A 23,534-nucleotide genomic window follows, 5' to 3' on the forward strand; every position below is an offset into this window, starting at 1 on the left:
TCTAAAGAAAGTAAAAGAGCATCACAGACGGCTTAAGCTGAAGAGTAGTTTTGATCATAACATTTAATAGATACTTATAAATACCGACACTTGTGTCACCTTCAGACAATATTAGCTAGGCTCGCTAAGGAAGAGTGACGCTTTTAAAAGCACCTAATCTGAGTGATGACAACCCCCATTCCTCTATCTGTCTGATTCTTACACACATTCACTGGTTAATGTCATGAAGCAACATTATATTACAGAGCTAATGGGGGGGGGGGGGGTGGGAAAGGGGGTAGAAACATGTCTGCATCAGGTGATGGTAATTAAAAACAACAGCAACAACAACTAACTTCTTTTTTCTGCCCCAAGTTCCCCAAGCAACAAGATGAAACCTCGAAGCGGAAACGCTTAATTCCTCATGTAAATGTCAGAATGTGGCTGTGACTTGGGAAAAGTGTGGTAAGTTTATCTGATGACTCATTATCTTAAAGCCACTGTTAATTTTTGAGTAAGGATTTTGTAGCTACATTTTCTTATGTGTTGACACAAACAATTTTAGTGACCAAAAAGTGGCAAACTGAATACATTTTCTTAATCCTTTAAAAAAAAAAAAAAATCAGTTGCTTGTCCAAAATATTGATTTGTGATTAACTCCTGGCACACGTAACTGTATTCAATATTCATGTTTGATAAATTCTATTGGGATTCAACATGGTTACGACTTCTGGAATTCACACATTCAAAAATTATGATACTTTGTATCACGACATTCATACATGATACAAGGATAAAGGTGATTTCAAATTCATTAGAAAAGATATAAAACTGTTCCTTCCATTCCCTTGACCTTACTGGACTGAGGACTGTGTAGATATTTTCAGGTTCTCTCAAAAATAGTTTGTTTGTGTTTGTGTGTTTTTGTTTTTGTTTTTGTTTTGTTTTTTTCAGAGGAAAAGTTATGTTTCACTTGCAACTTGTATGCAGTGACATGTTCAAAAATAATCAGAATTACCAGTTCTAAAAGCTAGGAATTAGTCACTTTTACAAGGCCCCCCTTAAATACTTTATATGCAATGGTTAACCTTCACTGTATATGGTAACATCAAAGCTTCATTTTGATTCTTTGTACACTCATATTCAAATTAAAGAATGACATTGCATTACTTTCATCACTGTCAACTCTGATTCACACTGATAGCACTACTCAATTTCATCCAAGGATGTAACCTCATATTCAAACTTATTAACCCTGTTTTTTTTTTTTTTTTCTCCTCGAAGGATAATCCGTTCCAAAAACTTAAAATGATGCTCACTAGTTTTATTGTGCTTCCAGGTTGGGGTAGCCCGTGAGGCCAGGTAGAAATAAGGGATACAGGTACATTACTGGGTAGGTTGAAATCTTTGTTGGCAATGCATTGCCTTCACCATAGCAACAGCATTACTATAATTCTATGGCCTGTCTGTGCCAACAGAATCAACTGGCCCTAAGATGACAGGACTGATTTACTTTAGTTTGAATTCCTGGACAACTAAATGCTTAATTTTTCCCTCTCATTTTTTTTTTCTGCTCTCTGGAACTTTAGTGGAAAAGGGATAAAAAAAAAAAATCACATATTCGAAGCCTTGTATCACAAAAAACTTCCCAGCTTCTATAAATTTGTCACATACTCAGTCATGCACAGAACTGATATCTCTGCAATCAAGCGCAGTACCATAAAATAAGAGGTCTGAATAGGGGGGGGGGGGGGGGAAGGGTATGAAGGAAGTTTGTAAAAATGTTTGCTTTTACAAACTTCTGATGCATGTTGGTATTTCAAACATCATGTCAACCCCCAAAGGATAATTTGTTCGACACAACTCTAATTCATCACTTGGCTGAAACATCGGAAAACAAATGACAGCAACTGCACTAGGCTTCACTTCCATACCCTCTCTTTAGAATATGACAATGTAATCATCACTGTGCATTTACAAATTCAAGTCTGTGGAGGTTTGCAATGTTGCCATGGTGAGGTGGTATCCTAGGAAATGGCCAAGTTATTTAGTCAGAACATTACAAAGAGTAATAATATGGATCACAGTCAGAGCATTCACATTACAAATGGAACCAGGAAAGAGAATAGGCATAAACCACATTTCTCTCGCATGGAGATTCAGGCCATGCATTGAAGAGTCTGAAAGTTAAGACTAATTCTCTTGTGACCAGATGGAATTTCAAGAATGTTCCCTTGTGGTATGCTAGGAATTCACACTGGGGGCAGAAGAGTAGAAGCTCTGGGGATCTATGACAAGATGAGCAAAAAGCATGTTCGTTCACACATTCACAGCTGCTATTCATATTCACAGTATAATTGCTTCCACATCCACTTTACTCAAAAGAAAAAAGAAAAAAAAAGAGAGAATATAATATAAAGTGGAAAATTCTTAAAAGTATACTGTGCAAAAGTCAAAATGAAATGGTATTGGTCAAACCAAGGAGGTTTAAGAGATGGAGTTCCAACTGGCTGTAATTATTCACACAGCTGCCATTTTTCTATTGATGCACAAAAGAATTCCACAGGTGCACTTGTGCCTTTAATGATCAGGGTTCCATGCCGCCGTCTTTTTGAGCGATCTGAACATTCATTTTAAACTCTAACATTATATCGTCTATATTCTGCTTGTTTATTTGTCAAATAGAATGAATGTTCTCTTAATGATAAAGCATATGAAACATAAGTAAATCCCGTCCAAGATTATGTGCAAAAATGTAAACCTGTGCTGTATGTCATGAAAATATTTAAAACTGTACTTTCACTACAAAGCCGATTTCATCATCTTTCCGATCGCTTCTGACAAATGAAACTGATATGGTATAATCTTTGAGTATAGTTCTTTATTCATTTATGTTAGATTAGTGTAAAGTCATGTAAAAACGAGTGATTTTTATTTTCATTTCATCAATTTTTGTATAATTTTTATTCACATATCCCCGTGCCTGTACTATTACTGTGCCACTTGTTTTCTAAGAAGGGACGGCGAAAATCAATTACCATCATAAAGACATATCTTCCTTTGAGAGTGACGAGTCATGATGAAATGCCACATAAATCAATTGTCTTCCTATCTGTGAGGCAGCTCAAGTTTAGCACATACTTCAAATATTTCTGAGTGGCGGCATGAAACATGGGATCAAAGGGAATGAGACTGTTGTTACTCCATTTCTCAAACCTCCTTGGTCAAACCAACTACAAAACCCAAACAAAAACAAAACCAAACAAACACACATAATAGTTTTTTAGAGAAGCAAAATTCTCTTGATAAGAACACTCTGTATTCACTGTGTTACTTTCATCATTCATTCTTCTGAGTAACAATCTACAAGTATACTGTAAAAGTGGATATTTTCGCGCGACTAATTTTTCGCGCTAGGCCGGGTCAGAAGAATTTCGCGTGTTTTTGATTCCGCGGAATCAAGACATCACGCACAGGAACGTATGGCAAGCAAAAATATTCGCGTGTTTTTATTTTCGCGCTAGTTTCTGGTTGCGCGAAATGCGCGAAAATTTCAACACCGCGAAAATTTCCACTTTTACAGTACTCTATTAAAACTGCGAGATGAAATGGGGCCAAGGAAAGAAGAAGTTGAGTGCTAGGCTAAAAACCAATGCGACAACTGGTTCAACCTCACCTCCACTACCCTTGCCACTTCCCACTCAGAAATAACCAGAGAGATCGAAGGATAAGAACCCTGAGAGGTATTATAGATCTCTGTTCAATGAGAACAGTATATTAATGACTGATATAATCCTCAGTCCCTTCCCAGGGTGGGCACTGAAATTTAAGGTATACCATTAAGTGGTTTACAATCTTTAATTATAACAGATGCTGTATTCCGATTATCGTTCTGGGCAGACAATACATTCTGAGTACCAATATTTGTTGTAATCAGACCTGATTGTAATATCATGTATGGAAATGTCTGCTGTGAAGCAACAGACCAATGACAATATTCCTCAAATATTGTTGAAATGTCATTAATTGTTGCTGCCTTCAGAGTTTCAGAGGAATTTAAATACAACTTTGTCACTCCGCTCAATCAAAATAATGGAGTCAAAAGGGGCCTGAGCTTTCGATCCTAGCAGAATCTTCATCAGAGGCATATTGATATGTTATCATGCTGAGCACATTCATGCATGTCTCCTCATGCAAGATGCGGAGTAGACAGGAGAAGAAAAAAAAAGTCACTTTTTCAATCTGTTGGTAGTGATCAGAGAATTTATCAGACCAGAACTAGTATATGAATTGTCGATTGCCCATGATATTATACAGTTTCCATAATTGTGGAAGCAATTATTCCAGCATGTACTGTCAAGGTCATATATGTAGACTGACATTCACAATGTTAATTTTAAGAAACTGTGCACTAATTCACCCTCAGCAAACTGCAGGACTTCAAGCTGTAATGGTTATGCAGCTACCCAAAATGGGGTAAGCAGCCAAGTAGAGTGCTGCACTACATCTTTCTTCGTTCCTTCAAAGTGGATCTTGTGAGGATGCCCTCGGCCGGTGATCCAAGCAAGCCGCTGGACTCGATGTCAACTCCCTGCCACTACGAGCAACAGCATATTCAAGCAGTGACGACAAGCATCACCATGGCAACGTCCATCACCGGCACCAGCTGCGTAATTGGCTCACTGCTCTAATCGGACCGGAGCTTCACAGATTCCTTTGAAAATGTTTTCTTTGTGCATGAGTAAGGAGGAGGGATCACTCTTATTTTCACTTCTGGGCATCGCTCTCTTGCTGTCACCAGATATTTTCTTCTTTTTTTTTTCCCCCTTCCATGTTAGTCCTGTTCAGTGACTTGTTTCATGAACTGGTCACACTTTCGATACATATGACTCCCGCAAATAATGACAGCCAAGAAACATGGGGTCGGGGGAGTGTCAGCATTGAGAAGATGAGTAGTTCACCTTACTGTATACCTGTCAACCCCAAAATTCAGGAAATGGGAATAAACTTGGAGAAAATAATGCAAAAATAGGAATTTTCACCCATCTCCTATACACCACTATCAGCAGGTGTTGACAAAAATAGCAACACAAGGTTGAATGAAGCTTCTTCTTTAACTGGAACAATCGGCAGTATGTTACCGTCATAATGCCAAAAACAAAAAAATGTCCTATATATTTAAAGTCTTTTTGAAATGAACAGCTGCATTCTGTACGTGCCCTCCATATTTTTCTAAAATGCAAAGATGATAAAATTTGCCATCAAAGAAGTAGTGTCATATCTTTAAAAATAAAGCAAAACAAAACTTACAAATTTTGGAAGAGGGAAACACAACAATTGCTCCATAGTTCTTGTCATGCAATGTGTTCAAAGCATATTTTTATCAGTGATCAAAGGAAGAAAACACACGTAATTTATAGTCACTGCGAACAACATAAAGATGGATAATTAAATCACAGTAATCATCGTTTTTCACAATGTGGGGCTGAATACTAATGGATGTCTGGTGGTCCTGGGCCCTGTTTTATGAAGAGTTAAAATCAATTATAAAGTTGATGGCAGACTGTGTGGTAAGGAAATTTAAAATCGATTTTATCTTTTGATAAAACGGGGCCCTGGACTATAAAAGATGAACTCTTTGTCCCTGGAAAATGATTTGACATTAGAATTGTTCCAAATTTTTACCTAGTGAATTTAAAGAAGGTATTTCTATCATATAAGTCATTCACACCACTAATTTGTTAGCATGTCTGCACGCAGCACTCATCTATGCCACCAAAACATCTTATTCTATTTCATTGATTGATGTCCTATTTTGAGTGGTTTTTGCTTTTGATTTCCTTTTGAGGGTTGGTATGCAGCAAGGGAAAGCACTGATAAGTATTCAGGAGAAAGTCAATTTAAATTATTACATTCTGCTGAAATGATTTTGAAGGGACTTCAAATCTGAGACTACAATGACATTTACACAAAAAGATATTCTCGAGAAGACCACTTCATCACATCTCATCTGACATGTGACAATTTTAATGGCGACACTTTAAACGGACAGATGACTCCTCGTCTTACCCAATACAACATGCAACCATTTACATTTCAGAGACATATCACTGCTACGGCTCTGTTTGTACAATACCCTGCTGATTGGGATAGCCATAACAATAGTGCTCACTTCATGGACATGCAAGCCCATCAATACTACTTTATGATGAGCGATGTGAACGCTGATAAGAAACAGAAAATCATCTCTCCCCCGAAGGGGCTCATTGCTGATGGGTCCATATAAAGATTTCAAGAGACAGAAAGGGAGAAAGAAATGTAAAAGGGGGAGGGGGGGCAGAGAGTGAACGACAAAGGAATATGAGGGAGAGAGAAAAAAAGAGATGAGCTCCATTATCAAAACCCGAATTTGGCTTGGAATGCCATTTGCTTTGTGCTTGAGTCAATTACGTTATAGTTTGACATAGCCTACCCTTTTACCAGTAAGGGAGTCTATTCAAATGGGGAACTGGGGCACAACGCAATCGCAGATGATTAACCTTGGTCAGATTGTTTGCGATCAGACTGCTTTCAAACTAACACAATATTGTCATGTCTTTTCTCGATGCCTTCCATTCTTTTTTCTTTGGGGGGGGGGGGGGGGTAAGAAGGAAGGAGCAATGCATTGACGTTCAGGGTTGCCTGCTACTCATTTTCAAGCGAACACCAATTGACATTTCGTGGGGAAAGGGAAAACACATGTTCTGGCTCCAAGTGGAATGGGTTCTGGGAGAATAGAATGTGGCATTGCTGTTTACCTTGGGCATGTCGGAAATTATGATGAATTGGCATTTGGGAGTCCTCATTACAACAAATGTCAACAATTGAACTCTTGTACACATGCATGTGTACAGGGTTTGGGGGTAACATCTACATAGCATTCTGTTATAACATGATCCCTGTGAACTCTAGTTTCTTTGAAAAAATACCATTGTACTGAATTTTTCCCCCAAAAAATCTTCAAAAGTATTACTTTATCTATTACTAAAACTAAGTGGTGCAGAGAACTAACACATTCCTGAACAAGTTTTTGCGTTTAAGAGTTAAACTTCTCTCACATATTTCAGTCAATAGATATCAATCATGACACCAATTCATGATCATTCCCTGACATTGCAACACCCTTCTTGTCTGTCTCAGTCCCATTCATTGAGGGCCATGTCATCAACAATTTCACTACACTCAGTTTCATTCTCAGTGCACACACACATAGCAATATCCCCAAACTGATTGACCTGGTGACATACCAGATATTCCAAATAATGAAAGTCATTGAAGTAATATGAGAAGAATGTTCTTACAACCATTCAGTGACACAGCTGCACCATTAAATCAAACACTAACCACTCCAGAAACCGACAAGCCATTGGAAGTAATCTTATACTTTATAGCATAACCCAACATGACATCGAATAGCACAGAGTTAGTAGAAACAGAGAGTGAGACACAACATACAGCGATACAACTCATCTCAAATTTCCCATCACAACCTACTTCGGGATGACACCTGTTTTGTCGTATTGCAATGAACATATGTACGTATGCAGGAAAATACCCAAGAACATGTAACTGACGATACACAAGCCGATAAGAAGAAATATCGCAGCTCTCAACTACCGATAATAAGATTTAACTCTCATGGTACTCACCATCATTGCTCAAGGATTGATTCTTTGCAACAAGAACAAACTTTTTTTTGAAAATTTGCCCGAGGATATTTGCAGTCTACTTGGAGACTGCTGAAGTGGATAACATGGGACAGCATCTGCACACAGCTCTCTAGTGCTATTGACTTTTCTATCAATCTCGACACCAAACAATCAGCGCGCTGGGTAAACCTCTAGTGGAGCTGACAATTTATGGGCATCAGGTATTGTCTGTAGCCATCATCAATGTCAATATTCATAAATCTAACATATTCTCTGGCATGCAGTGTATTACTATATTTAAGCTTTGCAAACATGCAAAATCTCTTCTTCCTTGATGAAATAATTACTTCTTTTCTTTGACTCTCTTGCACAATGCTAAACGTCCTAATGCCATAAGCAGAAAAATACAAATAAAAATGACTCATCAACTTTCTACTTTCTATCACACGTCCAAAAGCTACTTGACCATGAATTGAAACCACTCACAAATGAGGATTTTATTTCTTTTTTTTTTTCTTTTTTTTTATGCCAAGAAAGAGCTGAATCACATGAAGTGCTAGTACTAGAACAGTTAAAGTTTGAGCAAACTGACAAACTGTGCACAAAGTTCCTAGGGCTAAAATGCCACAAACTCATTTGACATTGCAATTAGTTGGCACCTTTAGATAGTTTCTCTTGGCTGCTTGCTTGTGGTATTGTGTTACTTTATGTTAGTTAATTGTACTGTGTAGGCAAGGAGACCAATAGTGTAAAATTTCCTCAATTATCAAATTTGTTTGAAAAATTTCACTGCCTATGCCTTGACAGTCGCATAATACCATATTGACAGCTTCAGAGTAATGAAGATAAAGATAGAATAAGCAATTTGACATGATATGAACTCTAATACTGATATTACAGACAAATCAAATAAGTGTTGTGTGAACAATGACAGTTACATGACACTGATGTCTCTGTTACAGAGCATATCAAAACTGCCATTATATACTGCCTTTAAAATGTAAACCATAAAAATCTTTCCTCTTCCTTTTGTTACACTTCAATCATGAACAAAAGACTTCTGTACAATACCATACGATCCTTGTCTTTGTATGAAAATCACACCATCACTGACACCCAATATCATCTTAAAACACAGCAACATACAGTATGTACTGCCACACTGTACAAGAGGACAAAGAGAATTCATGAAGACATTATTATGAATGATAGACACACAACAGAGAGACACACACACATATCCACACAAACACATACATATATATTCACAACATACACACACAAACTCTTCTGAGCAGCTCCCTGTCACCCAGTAATTCTTCATACATTCCACTGTAAAAGATACACCTGCTCTCATGATGTATTTCCTCTTTTTTTTTTTTTTTCATAATGCTTAGGCTTGAATGCAAGAACCTAATTTCCTCCCCACCCTTTCAATTGCAAACTTTCTGCTTCTGTTACAAACATTTGATTTGATTTGATTTGATTTTTTTTTTTTTTTTTAATGGTGAATTCAGACTTCTATAATCATCCCACAACTGGTCCACAAAGGTATGCCATTTTGGGAAGACAAACAAATCTGACTGAAGCTAGGATTCATCACATGGTCTTTACATTTGTCAAGTGTGTTAAGTAAACAAAATCAATGGATCTTTTGGGATACTTATTTACAACATGACATTCTCAAGCATGAAATGAACTCTCAAATTCTGATTAATCTTGCTTTGTTATTTTGTCAGGTTCTCTGTAACACATTATGAAATTGAAATACTGATTGTACCTCAGCCATGGGTTTCATTTTCATGTGACTGCCAGGCAATTGTGCAGTAAAATGACCGAGCTGAGATCATTGTGGACAAGATGCAGAAAGTTTGGTGATTCTTGCTTCATCAATTTACAGTAATTTCTGGGTGTGAAAGTCCAATGACTTCAATAAGAGAGGGCGCTTAGTAGAGAAGAGAAAATTGCACAGCGTCACTCACCTTCAACGGCTCCTCCTCCTCCTCTTCTTCCTCATCATCTTCATCCTCCTGAGGTTCGACCACCGCGTGGACGAGGGGAAAGAGAGACAGACGGACAGACAGACAGATATTGGGGAAGGGGGAGAAAGATGGCAGAGAAGAGTTAGCATCGGAACAAAGTCAAGGCATGCACAGACTGGCAAGCAGTGAGAGATGGAGGGACGGTGCAATAAATGGCAGACGAGGGGGTAAATCAAGCACCTGCCGGACACCACTGCAAATCACACATAGAGTGCAACATCACACACTTTGCTTCAACCTCTAAGCCATTCCATATCACAAGCTACGAAGCGGAGACAGAAAGAGGTATATTTCTGATCGACCTTCCCAATTCTTTAAATTCTTGTTTGCAACATTTGCGATGCTCACTTTCGGTGAGTAAAACATGTGAAGTGAGGGAACTAAATTCAGGGAATGAATCTTTGAGCTTCTCCCACACCTGCATGATTAGCCTATCACATTTCATTTATTCCTACAGCCTGATAAAGATTATATCAAGACTGCCTCAAAAACAGGCATTTCTTTAAAACATTGCACAGTGTGTATTTGCCATCACTCTGCATTTGAAATCAGCGCACACTTCCATTCTTAAAATGAAATAACCCCTGAGAATTCCATCAAATTTATTCAAATTTACATTCAATCATAGATTGGGACTTTTCTTTACACAAAACAATCATAATTTATATGAGAATGTATGCTCTCAGATTCAATTTCTCTCCACAAAAATTCTTTAAAACCCAATGCCAACAAGTCCCAGTGTCAATCTTTTTCCAAAATATTCTTAGTCCCAATGCTGATAAAGATCTCAACATCATTTCAACAAATAAGAAGGGTATTTGATGTGATAATGACAACTTTGTGAGGTTAAACATTGACATAACAAGTGACTATTTCTAAGCAAAAGCTGCCGACCATTTGAAAAAAGAAAGAAACTTTTTAAAAGGAACGATTTGACAAATAATTGAAGCAAATCTTGACTGTCAACCTCTCAGTTACTCTCGTGACTAACAACAATGTATACACACCAAGTCAATACATTGTTATAAATCGAAACGACACACATGCCAGACATATGCAACATAAAATAAACTATTCACAGTATAAGATACCATAACTTCTAACAGATTTCCTGGCATTGCAAGTACACAGACAAAGTCAAACACTCTGGCATTCACTGAACATTTAAACACTGCTGCAGCAAATTTATTGTGTCATTGGTTGTATTTCACTTTTTGAAAAAGAAAATTAAATTTGGAGGTTCTACAGTGCCATATTTCTAAGAGGGATATATGACACTACATATGCTGACAAACTCATCAAAAAATGTAGAAAATATGGTTTGTGTTTTCTGCTTTTTGCAAGTGCATGCAATTCAATCTGTGCAATAGTGTACCTAAACTTGATAGAAATAGTTAAACAGAAATTGTTTTCTATTACACCTGCAATACAATCCCAGTTCTGAATATCTACAAAGTTAATTCGCTCTTTTTGTCATTTCCAAACACTTCATATTTCATCATCTTTGAGTTTTTGTCTGGTATTTTCTTTTTTTCATCTTTGAACATTTCAAATCTACAAATGCACCTGAATATGGAAATTAATGAATAACATGTGTATCATCTCCTGTAGTGGTACTGTGGATATTTTCACGAGTAATTTTTTCGCGCTCGGTCAGGTAAGATGAGTTTCGCATGTTTTTAATTCCGCGGAATCAAGACACCAACTACTGGAACACATGGCAGGCAAAAATATTAGCATGCTTTTATTTTCATGCTAGTTTCTGGTTGCGCGAAATGCGCGAATATTTTAACACCGTGAAAATTTCCACTTTTACAGTACATTAATAACATCTACCAATACCAAGGCTGATAAGTTCCCTTTATTGTTCTATGACTAATGCAGCTAATATGATGATGTAATTCTGTTCTAGATAAATGATTAGAATGTGATGACAAATATTATTTTGTACCTGTACAGAAATATGGGTATGTTTTGATGATAAACTAATGTCCCTAGGAAGAACACAGCAAAGTTTTAAGTAGAATGTGAGCATGTTAGTTGGACATTCAAAAACTTATCAGTGAGGTACTGTTATCACAGTGACAGTTGAGAGGTGAAACATGTTGGGATCTGGGTATAACATTAGTAGGTTTCTGACGATGGCATGGCAGTGTTAATCGGGCATTGCAAAAAACAGAGCACCAAAGAATCAAATTGCTCATAAATGGCAAATGAATTTAATAGAATGATGTGCTAAACATAACACTGTTCTATTTAAGAAATAAATGAAGTACATCACAGTATGCTATAATCTACTCTTCATTTCTTACATGTTTAAAAATCCTTTTTACCCATGATATAAAGTGGCCATGAAATGGAATGAGTGATCAAATAGATACTCTCAACGAACTGTGACTTTTTATTACCTACTCCTATCATTCAAAATGAAATGCAATATCTAACTAAGCATGGATTTGTAACTGGCAAATACGACTCCAAATATCTTTAGCCACAGTGCAATGGATTAATTTGAGCCAACAGAAATCTGTGCCTCTGGGTTATTCTTCTGGGTGGTGACATACTTCTGTGGTGCTTCTTCCTGCATTCACTAAATGTACATCTAAACTAAAAACAAGATCGTGGTTGAATGAAGTTCATGGACGTCCCCCTACACTGGAAAATGTGTATGATAAAACATAATTCCCTTGATTTCTAACGAGCAGAGAACAACTTTCTGGCAAATATTGAAGTAGATATTCCAGCTGGCAAATGAATGAGTTTCTTCAATGCTGAACCTATGGTCACATGACCACTGAGTTATTTTCAAGTGTGCATGAGCTGCAGGGTCAGAACACTTCCTGATATTCACTTGGTCCTTACTTTCATAGCTATTTGTTCCCCTTGTCACCATTACCCTAGATACCTATCCTAAGCTTATCATACTGCTTCATTAGAAAAATGATTCCCCTGGTCATTCATTTTGCCACAAATTCTGAAGAACTTTTCCCATATACATGTGAAAGTGTTTCCGGAACAGAGAGTGAAAACTATGTGCATGAGATAATGGAAGCATGCAAATGAGAGAGATGAAACTGACTACAATGTAACACGCTCATGTGATGAACTGTAAGATGTACTGGCAAATTGAGAATAGCATAACACTTTTTAATATGTAACCCTGGGTCGTATTGTAGATCCCCATGAGAGAATAAGTGTTCTCTTCCCAATCACATCTCACTCACTGACACTTTGAAAAACCTGCGAACATGGTTAGTCTATCAAAAGCTTTGAAAATTCAATGAAAAAGCTTCCATTACATGGATGTTAGAAAAAAAGAGAAATAAACTTTTCATGGAAGAATGTGTAACTGAAAGAGATCAGCAACAAAATATTTCTCAATTAACAAATGTCCCAAACAGATGTGGTGTAATATGTGTTAGGTGAATCTGTAATGATGCCTAACAAACTGCCTTAATGTGTTGGAAAGTGTCACACTATCATTGAAGGAAATCATGAGTAGATAATCTTTAAAAAGTTTGATTGAAAGATTGTGGAACTGAAATGCCTAAATTCTAATAATAAGATATTAGGATAGCCTTTGCGTATTTCTGTGTATAAGAAACAGAACAAAATGCAGTGAAAATGTAGCTACGGATGGAATGACAAATATGTTTCTAAAACACGGGGGCATGTAGACGCTTACACTCAATCATATGATACAACATGATATGAGATGAAATGGGATGATATGATTCGATGGCATAATGGAGGAACAGAAAAGGGATAAAAATTGATGCGTATAAGGATATAAGGTCTACCTTTGAATGGGTCCTCTATTTGGCATAAAACAGGGTTTCAAAAAGGAGGTAAATAATCTTTAATCTTTGTACAACATGGAGCATAGGGAAAACGTGCTGGATAAAACCATCAGCTGTGAACACTCAGTCAAGAGCTTCACATCTCAGGGAAAGAGGCAAACGGAAAAAAGAGTGACAATGCTATGCCAGGAATTTTTGGATTGCGCCCTCTAGCTTCCACAACATGCTACGTTGAACGAGGGGCAGTGGGAGAGACTGAGAGATAGAGACAGAGAGAGAGAGAGAGGGAGAGAGAGTGAGAGAGAGTAGGGAGGAGGGATTTTTTTTTTCTTTTTAAGCTCATAACTTTTTCATGCCTGTGTGCGAGAGTCAAACAACCAAACACACTCACTCAAAAATCAAATCATAGCTGATAAAGGTGATTTTGGAGGGAGTGGCATAGATGCATGAAGAACACAAAAGTTGATTTGAAAGACCCATCTGCTAATTCTGAGTTGTTGTTTGGGGGGATTTCTTTTGTTTTTTCTTCTGATGCTGCATTCCTAAAATTGTCTCTTGCTGAATGCTAAGAGCTGCTTTGTTGTTAAGACACTTGATGGATTTCTTTTTGCTCTTGTGGAATTTCTAAAAGTAAAATACCCTTACCTGTTATGGTATGTTAGCCTTCATTTTAGAGAAAGCATTACTACGAAGGATTTTAGTTGTTTTTTTTTTTTTTGGCATCAAGGAATATCAGATATCAATGAATTCTTTGCCAATTGAATTTGCAGGGGAGATAATCTTCCAATCACACATGGTTAGAGAAAAATGTAAGTAGAAAGAGAAGAATTTGTTACGACAGATGGAAAAATCTGTGAGTTAATATTGCCTTCGGCCCACTATTTTCATGTTTCTTTGTTATTTTCAAGATCCGCAGAAAACGAGTTGGGGATGAGAGATGTGAATGACACTGGGTAGAAAATGGAACGCCGTTTTCGAATATAGCTTCTTTTTTTTTGACGTATGTATATGTGTGTGTCAAGATGTGGTGTTATATGTCATGACAATCTGCACTGTCTAATCGCTGAAGACGGAAAGTCCTAGCTGGTCAGTTCTCATCAAGCCTAGAGAAGGAAGCAGAATGGGTCTTTCACCTCTTCTTCGTGAAAGATTACCCCGGTGGCCCGCCGCTTCTCTCGAGGGCGTCGTCTGGAGATGGCCGTGCCGCTGTTGTTCTTCCTCAGCGACGTGTCCAGCTCCTTCTCCTTCTCCCGTGCCCGCTCCTTTTCCTTTGCCTCGTCTGTTGCTACGGAGAAACGAGTAACCAGCCCACTCATATAAACGAGTTTGATTTTTCTTTTGTTTCAAACTGTTTTTTTGGCTAAAGAAATTAATATTCTTGTCACCTGCAAGGTAGTAAGAGATACGTTATCACATCTTTGTCTTGCTTTACGGATGCAGCACAACTGTGAAGACTTCAAACATTGTACATAAAGCACACATTAACCTCTCACTTTCTTTAAGAACTTACTATCTTCATCTTCATTTGAACAAGACATATTAATGACATCATTCAACATAGAGTAAGTCTCTTTTTGTGATACAGAGGAAACACAAAATACATAGATTGATGTGATTTTATTATTTTTTTTTTCAAGGACCAATGAACTGCAAAGTGCCATTAGGTAGTAGGTCATCATATGATCATAATGGCATAAGATTTCAAAATGTTGACAATTTCTATCATAAACTTTAATTTGTAATGAACAGTTTCTTGTATTTCATTCCTGTATACAAATGAACCATCTCATATCACATCCCATGTATGGAAATGTCCACAGTAAATATTCTGTTACTGGTACACACTTTCGATTACGTAATTCCAACTAGTGCATTTTTTCACATCGAGTAATCACTATTAAGTGTGACATACACACTCATCACTACTGGACTCGAGGCTTAGGCTCGAGGCGAACACTAATCAAATAAAAAACAACTTGCTGTCAGCATATTAATATAATGTTTGAAGACATGTGTTTGGTTTTTCAGCCGCGATTTATCGCAATGTTATGTGCAAAGGCATTCTGCAACTAAACAATGAATATGAGCTTCAAAAATGATTCCAATTTCCATTACCACCGGTCTTGCACGTAATGTACATTGTACTAAGCCTCGTCCTCACCTGATTTGTCGTCCCTACCGTAGCGGCCGAGTCGTGCCGTAGCGGACGATGTGCTCGACGAATCCTGGGGTGCACTTCGACTCGGGCGTGCAACAAAGGTGGTGACTGGAGTGCTCTCATCCTTCTTGGACTTCTCCTCCTATGAAGGCATGTTGAACCAAAAAAAATCAACAACCCATCACCGACAGAATAAACAGCAGTTAATACTCTTTCATACTGCCCTTATCTCTCACACACAGCAGTTTGTAGTTTGAATAAGTTTGTTCTTTAATATACTTTAAAATTTCTATCATCTTTCAAACACTTTGCTCAATCATCACTCAAATTCGCTTTACAAAATTTTCAAGTTAGTATTAGCATGTATCACTGCATGGAAAATTGATTCTGCCTTATGTCCATTTAAACACTAATGCATGATTTTGGAAGTAATGTAATATGTTCCTCATTTGGATTGATGCAATAGTGCTCACATCTTCAAGGAGTTCAGCTAGTCTGCACATGCAAACCTGTTACACATCCCCTCTTCAACATTTGTTCCACATTATCTGTGTGCCCCATGTTAATGAAATCAATCAAAGACTAATAGTATAGAGCCACAGAAGCACTACATTTCAATTGCCAACTTACCACATTTTGCCTAAAATCTACTCTGCTGACTGTTCTGTAATACTCTATTCATATTACTAAATGTCATCAATTAACTGAAATGTTATTTTATTTTTCAATGAGAACAGTGCTACTTCAGAATAAGTAAATGACCCCACACATCCTCATCTTTATCACACTTGCTAAAAGTTCCCTACTGTGGTGATTTGATTACCCTCGTGCATTTTATTCATAGACCAAATCTGATGAATTAATCAAACACTTCCTGGTTATTGCATAAGTGTTAAAATGTAAGAATTTGGGAATGGCTGTTGCTATTTTATCCAAATCACTTTTGGCTCCAATCTAATGAGAACTTATCTCTAGAAATATTCTGCCCATTGAACAAGTTTGCATATTAGTTATCAAAGTGAGTAACCTTTTGGAGAACATGAGAATTTGATCAAGAGCTCTTACCGAGAATTGGATGAAATTTTGATAGATTATTTTGAAGCTTTCGAAACAAGTGATAATGGTACGAAAACTTAAGAAACACATAACTTTTGAATGGATTGTCCAATTTTCTGCAAACTTTCACTGATGTGTTCTTCTAATATTGCTGCATTCCCTGAATTTACAAATAAGTTTGGTGTAAAATTCCCCTTTTGAAGTTGAATGAAACACTTTGTGATGCCCTTTGCCATATGGATACCTTTCCTCTAGAAAATGTGGCAGGCTGCAAATGAAGCATTCTTTAAATAAGAAAAAGAAGAAAAAAAAAGAAGAAATAGCCACACTGGCCACTTGCACAAATAAAAGCATTTCTGTTCATTCCTTCTAAAATCAAAGTTACCTCTCACACAAATTTTCACCACTAGCAAATGGCTTTTCCTTGTTTGAAGAATACTGCATCTTGAGGTTTTTATAAGTGCAATCCCACACCATGTTCAAAATGGCTTTGATAAATAGAGAAAAATCAAAGAAACAGAATGGTACATGTTTCATCAAAGTTTGTCCTGGAGTATGAAAGTTATGGAATTTTCAACTTTAACATATTAATCTTTACAGAAAGTTACATTTGTTGTGAATGTGTCTCTGCTTCTAACCTTCCACTTTGATATCAATTCATGGCTCTCCTACTTGATTGTGCACATGAAATGAAAAATTTTGCAACTACAGCCTCCCCCCAGCCCCCCCCCCCTAAAAAAAAAAAAAAAAAAAAAAGTGATTACTGCTAGGTCATTGTGACACATCATACACTGTAGATTGATGTACCTGGTAAAGGATATCCCTTTTTATTTGGGATTTACATCCAAAAATTAAAGAATTGTGTGCAGGGGAATGGGACAAGGAAACATGTGGGGACTGGACATCATTGCATCATCTTAAGTACATATGAGGTTAATATCAGTGTTTCATAAAGTCATGTGAAAGTTAAATGTTCTATGACTTTCAGATATAAGTTCGATTTTTGTGACACTTCTGTCTGATTTTACTGTATCTATTAAAGTCAAATTGAAATTGGTTTAGAATTGCACTTAAAAGACTTTGGAAGTGTGAAATTTTTGAGTTCATTGAACAGCAAACAATTCACAAAATATGAACTTATCACTCAAGCAACAACACACCATGAAATGATGTTCAAACATTTAACAAATGCAGACATGTACACATCATATCCTATCCCACATACTGTACCAGCTGAAATTTTCGCGTACAGATATTTTTGCGAATTGGTCCTTCGAGGACATTTTCGCATGTTGTTAATTTCGCGGTTGCGAGGGTCTAACTGAACTTGTTATTTGCGCGTTGTTATTTTCGCGATTCAAAGGCGATTCGCGAAATTCGCGAAAATAAAACCACCACGAAAATTTCAGCTCGTACACTAACTGATGCTACAAATGATATCGATGCATGCGAATGCGTCTACAAATTCAAATGAAAACCATGCACACTCTGAAATGGAAGTTCACGCCAGTTTCCACTTAAATCTGGATGGTGCATAGAACAATATACACATGAGAATACTAATACATACAATGGTGGAAAACATAAAAAGCTATTTGCATGCATTTCCAAAATAAAATTACCACACTTAACAGGTGTACACTAGACTGCAAACTAAAAATCCAAAAGCACTTCAGGGCAAACGAAAATAAAAGCTACAGCTATAATAATATGTGATAGTAAATTCAGCAGTAGAGTTAAATGCCCTCTTCTACATGGTATCCAAATGGGTCCCATTGTGAGAATCTTTAGGGTAAACTACAAATTTGGAAGATTCACAACTTGCTGCATCCACATATACTGCAGTGGACGTTGATGTTCTAGTTTTGTGTCTAGAATCAATATATCATAAGAACACCCATTGTGTTGGCCATACTGTAAGCCTACAGGTGGTTGACTGCCTGCAGTATTTGTTTTCTCTTGGCTGTCAGGGTATGATCTGAAGTAACAGATGTGTATGCTTTTCAACCATATTAACAAAAGCCATTCATAGAGCACTCATACGTAAAATACTACTCTCTGCTTGGCTGCTTTCAACTGTTTTTCCTCTAAGAAGAGTAATCCATGTTTTGAAAAGTGGTTTAGAGGTCATTGCAGACCGTCGCAAACTGCGAACTGGCTCATTTCTGACTGCACAAGGAATGATACTAATGACTGTTCCCTATTCAGGCAAAACACTCACAAAATGTGCCTACAAGAAAGGGGAAATGGATTTTATAAGACTTGTCTGACACATTTTCAAAAATATCAAATACACAGCTATTCCATCCACATAGCTCTCTTCTAACCAAAACAGAAAGTGAGACAAAACTATAAACAGACAATGGGGTTGTACATATTGATATCTAACGAAGTAGAATACATGCCAAACCCAAAACATTAAAGGTTCACTGTAATGCAAATGTTAGTAGTGACATGTTTGTTTTATCATCACTATGGAACCTATGAACGAACAAAGTAATATGAACAAATAATAGGATTTAAATACCGGAACATGAATAGGTAGCACTTCTCAGAAGGGCTAGGTTGATTACAGTACTGTCATAATATCACTGGGGGAATAGACAGGTCTACTATTTACATATTCCTTCAAAATAAGGAATTTTTCTGATGACCAGAGAGATTGCCCCAAACTTTTTAGACCCAGTGATCACTAATGAAAGCGAAAGTAAAGTACTGAAATGCACTAGGTGTGTCCAGGTGGATGAAATATCTAGATACAAGTCCTCACAGAAAATATATTGATACAACGTAAATTTGAATACATTTGTTTACTTTCGTATTCAGCTTTCAGTGTTTTCCTGATGATGTATCATTTGCTGTTGTTTTTTTTGAAATCTAGGAGCAGGACTTAGGTGAAAAAAAAAAAGGTCAAATTTCTTATTCAAAATTTAAAATTTTTTGATTAACCAAAAAGAATTTCAAATAAAAAAAAAAACAGGAAAGATTGAATGGAAATTTAAAGGCTTTCACTCATTTTATAATATATCATGGTTGCAAAACTGAGAACCTTTACAAGTAAAAAACACCAAACTGTTGCACACTCTTTTCACAGGTGTGTCTGACCACTGCCAAACAAAACAAATAAACATGATAAAACAACTCAAACACTACAAACTGAAAAACATGACCAATGAAAACAAAAACCAAACCACACACGCACTGACTATATGGTACTGGCACATTGAAAATGACTTGCAAACATTCATGGCCAGGCCATTCCCTCCCGGCAAATGTCTCAGATCCGAGGCTTGGGAATGCTAACGAGTCATGACAGGGTGCGGGGACTGACGTGGATACAGCATAGTGCACAGTATTAAATACATCTGAGGAGCGTCATCAGCCCCCACATTCCCACATCTGGCCTCCCCTTGGAAGACCCTCATTGCAAAGGTATCACCTACAACATACAGCAGTGAGGCTACTTGCACTATGATAATAGCAGCAGCGATAGATGGCCATTTTCTCTGGTTGACAGCTTTGGACATGCACACCATGGCACTGATACATAATGTATGAAGCATGTGGACGTGCGAAGGATGTCTGGGTTGGATTTATTTTACCTTATTTTCTACAGTGGCTGTGGCTATTCTTGGTCTCAATCGTGGAGGTTCTTGTTTGTTACTGTCCTGCTTGTCAATATGGTTAACAGGAATGGAGATAACTTGATTCGCCCAGTCCAATACTGAACTGGGACACATACATACTTCCTATCTCATTATATTGTACACCGGACTGAAGATGGTATATCACATGCATATTTCACAAGTTATCATCATCAAACTGATTTCACTGTTGGTAGCAGTCGTTCTGCAAGCCTATACTAATACCACAGCAGTATTACTCTAGTCTAAAACAGACTTTTAATGTCTTAATTCATAAAAACTCCCATAAGTTTTAAATTCAAATCTCAAACTATAGAGTATCAAAACTTGTCAAAAAAAAAGCTAAATGCCGTTTGGATGGAACAGTACTGAGCTCTAAGAAATACAGTTGTCAAAAACAGTTTAACAAATGCCTTGTTATGAAAAATTTATCCCTGGATCAAATGAAAAGTAACCTATTGTAGACAAGTGTCGTATCATTTAATTAGTTATTCCAACAACAAAAAAGTAATGAAAAAAATTATCGCAGGATACACCAGCATAATCATATATAATCACAGAAGAAATTGTTCTTCTTCCAATTTTATTCAACACTTGATATATGGCAATTCCATCAATAATGTGATATATGCTGACACTAACTATCACCCTTCACAATTTACAATTCTTATATTCTTATCTTACAATCAGTTACACTCTTTAATATATGACCTTGTGAAAAGGATATCTCAATATGTAGATGATTTTGCCTTATGAGCCTATGGCTATAAAGCTAAAGGTCCAGAAACTGATAGTCAAGTAGAAGTATGTTTGCACTTTTCTCACAAGAGCACCCAGGCAGACCAACACAAGTTGGGACAACAGTCACAGTACATTCTCCCACTTGAAATACAAGATATCAAATTACAGAGAAAAATCATACCCACTGAGACAAACTTATGACAATCACCATTCTAAATTTAGATTACAACTGCAAGCATCAATACATGCAAATTATACTTACAGCAACTCTGTTATCTTGAGGCTGTAAAAGTAAAACAAAAAGGAAAGGAGAATATCATTCATATGAATATCAACAGTTATAGCTATCCTAATTAATATTATAGCTACAGAACTATGGATACTGTTTGTGTTAAACTCATTTAATGTGACTGCTATGTCTAGTAATTCAAAATATGAATTACAATGCTGCATTTTGACTTTTAATTTGAGCAATGACATCTAAATGACCATTTTAAAATTTACATGGTATTCTAGAAAACTTTATGTTACTCTCAATTCTACCAGAATCTGGTTTAGAGTTTCATTGTGATAACTTGGATGTGATGGTTACAAGCAAACATTGAGTAGACTCAAGTCATGTAGTGCCAGAAACCTACAGACTGGAATGCATGAAGTGCAATAACCTCACACTTGTTCGTATCTAATCTTTGACCAGCACTAAAAAAAAGAAAATAATAATAATAATAATCTATCCAATATGCTGTACTGAATGTAAAACATTCAGTGTTTTACCATTACTGTTGAAATGCCTAATATGCCTCTTAACCCGTTGAGGACAAGTCCGCAGTATACTTGGGCAAGGGTCTATGGGAAAATCATCGTGTAGCAAAATTTGCCTGTCCTTAACGGGTCAAACAGCTGTCTCTATTACATGTATGATGAAAAATTGTGATAATTGAGAGGGAAAATCATTCTCACCTGCTCTGAGCTTTTCAAGGTACTGACAGCACTTTCTAAATCTTCTGCAGAGACTCCCTGTCAGCCATTGGATGTGAGAAATAAAAAGAAAACAAAATGTGTTATTCAAAGACACATGAGGAAATTGATATGGGTCATAAAATATCTACTTCTATATAGCTGAGGAATGGATCATGCCTTCTTCATACAGAATGCATCATCTGAAATCGAACTCATATCCCACAATGTATATGATCTGTTCATGGTTCGGAATTATGCAGAATTGAAAGTAATTAGGCACAAATTTAAAGTGTCACCCCCTCCCCTTCCCCCAAGCACTCATGTGTTTGACAAAGTTGCTTCATGCACAGTAAGTGGCACAATCATTTGACATCAAGAGTAGTTATGTGTGGCGTTTCCTGCCTCCCCCGCTTTTTTTTTTCCCTGGTTTTCTTTTTTTTTTTTAATGGTTTGTTTCACTATTGACATCATCTACTACAGCCATGGCCAATTAATTTCTAATATCTCTAGATCTTGCCATGGCACTTGCTATCACTTCCAACTACCACAGCAGGTCTTTGTATACCTCAAGCCCAATGCGTCTATCTCACTGACATATTGTAAAGATGCTGACTGGTGGGGGGGGGGGGGCATACAGACTGCCTCATATGGGGCTGATAAACTTGCGAATCATACATTAATTCTCAATGAGACCACATACCTTCACACTGAATTTTATACGGTAGCCTCTTTTGCAACACCACTACCCAGCCTTCTGCACACTAAGCCCAGCTTTTGCGCCTCCTGCGTGCATTGTGCTCGCCCAATTTTATTATGCACTGCATCTCAGTTTTTTTTTTTTTTTTTTTATGCACCATAAATTAACAGCTGCTCAACTAGAGGAATTGTTTAGAATGTGAAGATTTCATCCACCGATAACATTACTCCTGCATTGCGTATCCTTTGTTGTTTACAAGAAAATGTTCTTGTGTGGAGAAAACATTTCAGTATGTTCTGACCATGTGAGGGCATGACTACATGGCCCACTATCATGCAAATTCTTTATCTGATTGCTTACTGGTTGACTGACCCACCTGACATAAACCAACATACCAGTTGGTCACCCTCTTCCCAGAAGAAAAAAAAATGCATCAGTTCAACACTTCCTCTCCGCTAAAAATACCCCAACAGAAACCACTGGATGACCTTACAAAGTGTTGATTATCCAAGATTTCGAAATGATCTGCATTTCTGCCAGCATCGGTCACCCACCTGTGTGGATCTTCTGGTGGATCGCTCCCTCTTTGCCCGCGCTTTCCGCTGCGTTTCCGACTCCTCGTCTTTTCCCGGCGTCATAATGTTGGCCCTACAGATATGCAAGACAAAGTTTTAAAGCACCGCCATTAGAATGGATCCTGCGGCCATGATGATATCGGCCCTCCCACAACAAGCCAACCCGCCCAAATTTTGTAAAAAGAGAATCTAAA

General features: G+C 37.2%; 1 protein-coding gene across 4 annotated transcripts in view; it reads right to left on the bottom strand.

Moving 5' to 3' along the window:
• LOC140228705 (protein phosphatase 1 regulatory subunit 12A-like) overlaps positions 1 to 23,534 on the bottom strand; it is a 122,401-nt gene that overhangs the window by 26,961 nt on the left and 71,906 nt on the right. For all 4 annotated transcript variants that reach the window (XM_072308978.1, XM_072308980.1, XM_072308979.1 and 1 more), the window contains 6 exons: positions 23,320 to 23,413; positions 22,069 to 22,125; positions 21,371 to 21,391; positions 15,671 to 15,809; positions 14,643 to 14,794; positions 9,650 to 9,697 (listed from right to left, as the gene is read on the bottom strand). In XM_072308978.1, coding sequence (XP_072165079.1) covers positions 9,650 to 9,697; positions 14,643 to 14,794; positions 15,671 to 15,809; positions 21,371 to 21,391; positions 22,069 to 22,125; positions 23,320 to 23,413 — 511 coding nt within the window. The remainder of the gene's footprint in view (positions 1 to 9,649; positions 9,698 to 14,642; positions 14,795 to 15,670; positions 15,810 to 21,370; positions 21,392 to 22,068; positions 22,126 to 23,319; positions 23,414 to 23,534) is intronic.

Source organism: Diadema setosum, chromosome 5 (genome assembly GCF_964275005.1).
Source record: "Diadema setosum chromosome 5, eeDiaSeto1, whole genome shotgun sequence".
Taxonomy (NCBI): Eukaryota; Metazoa; Echinodermata; class Echinoidea; order Diadematoida; family Diadematidae; genus Diadema; species Diadema setosum.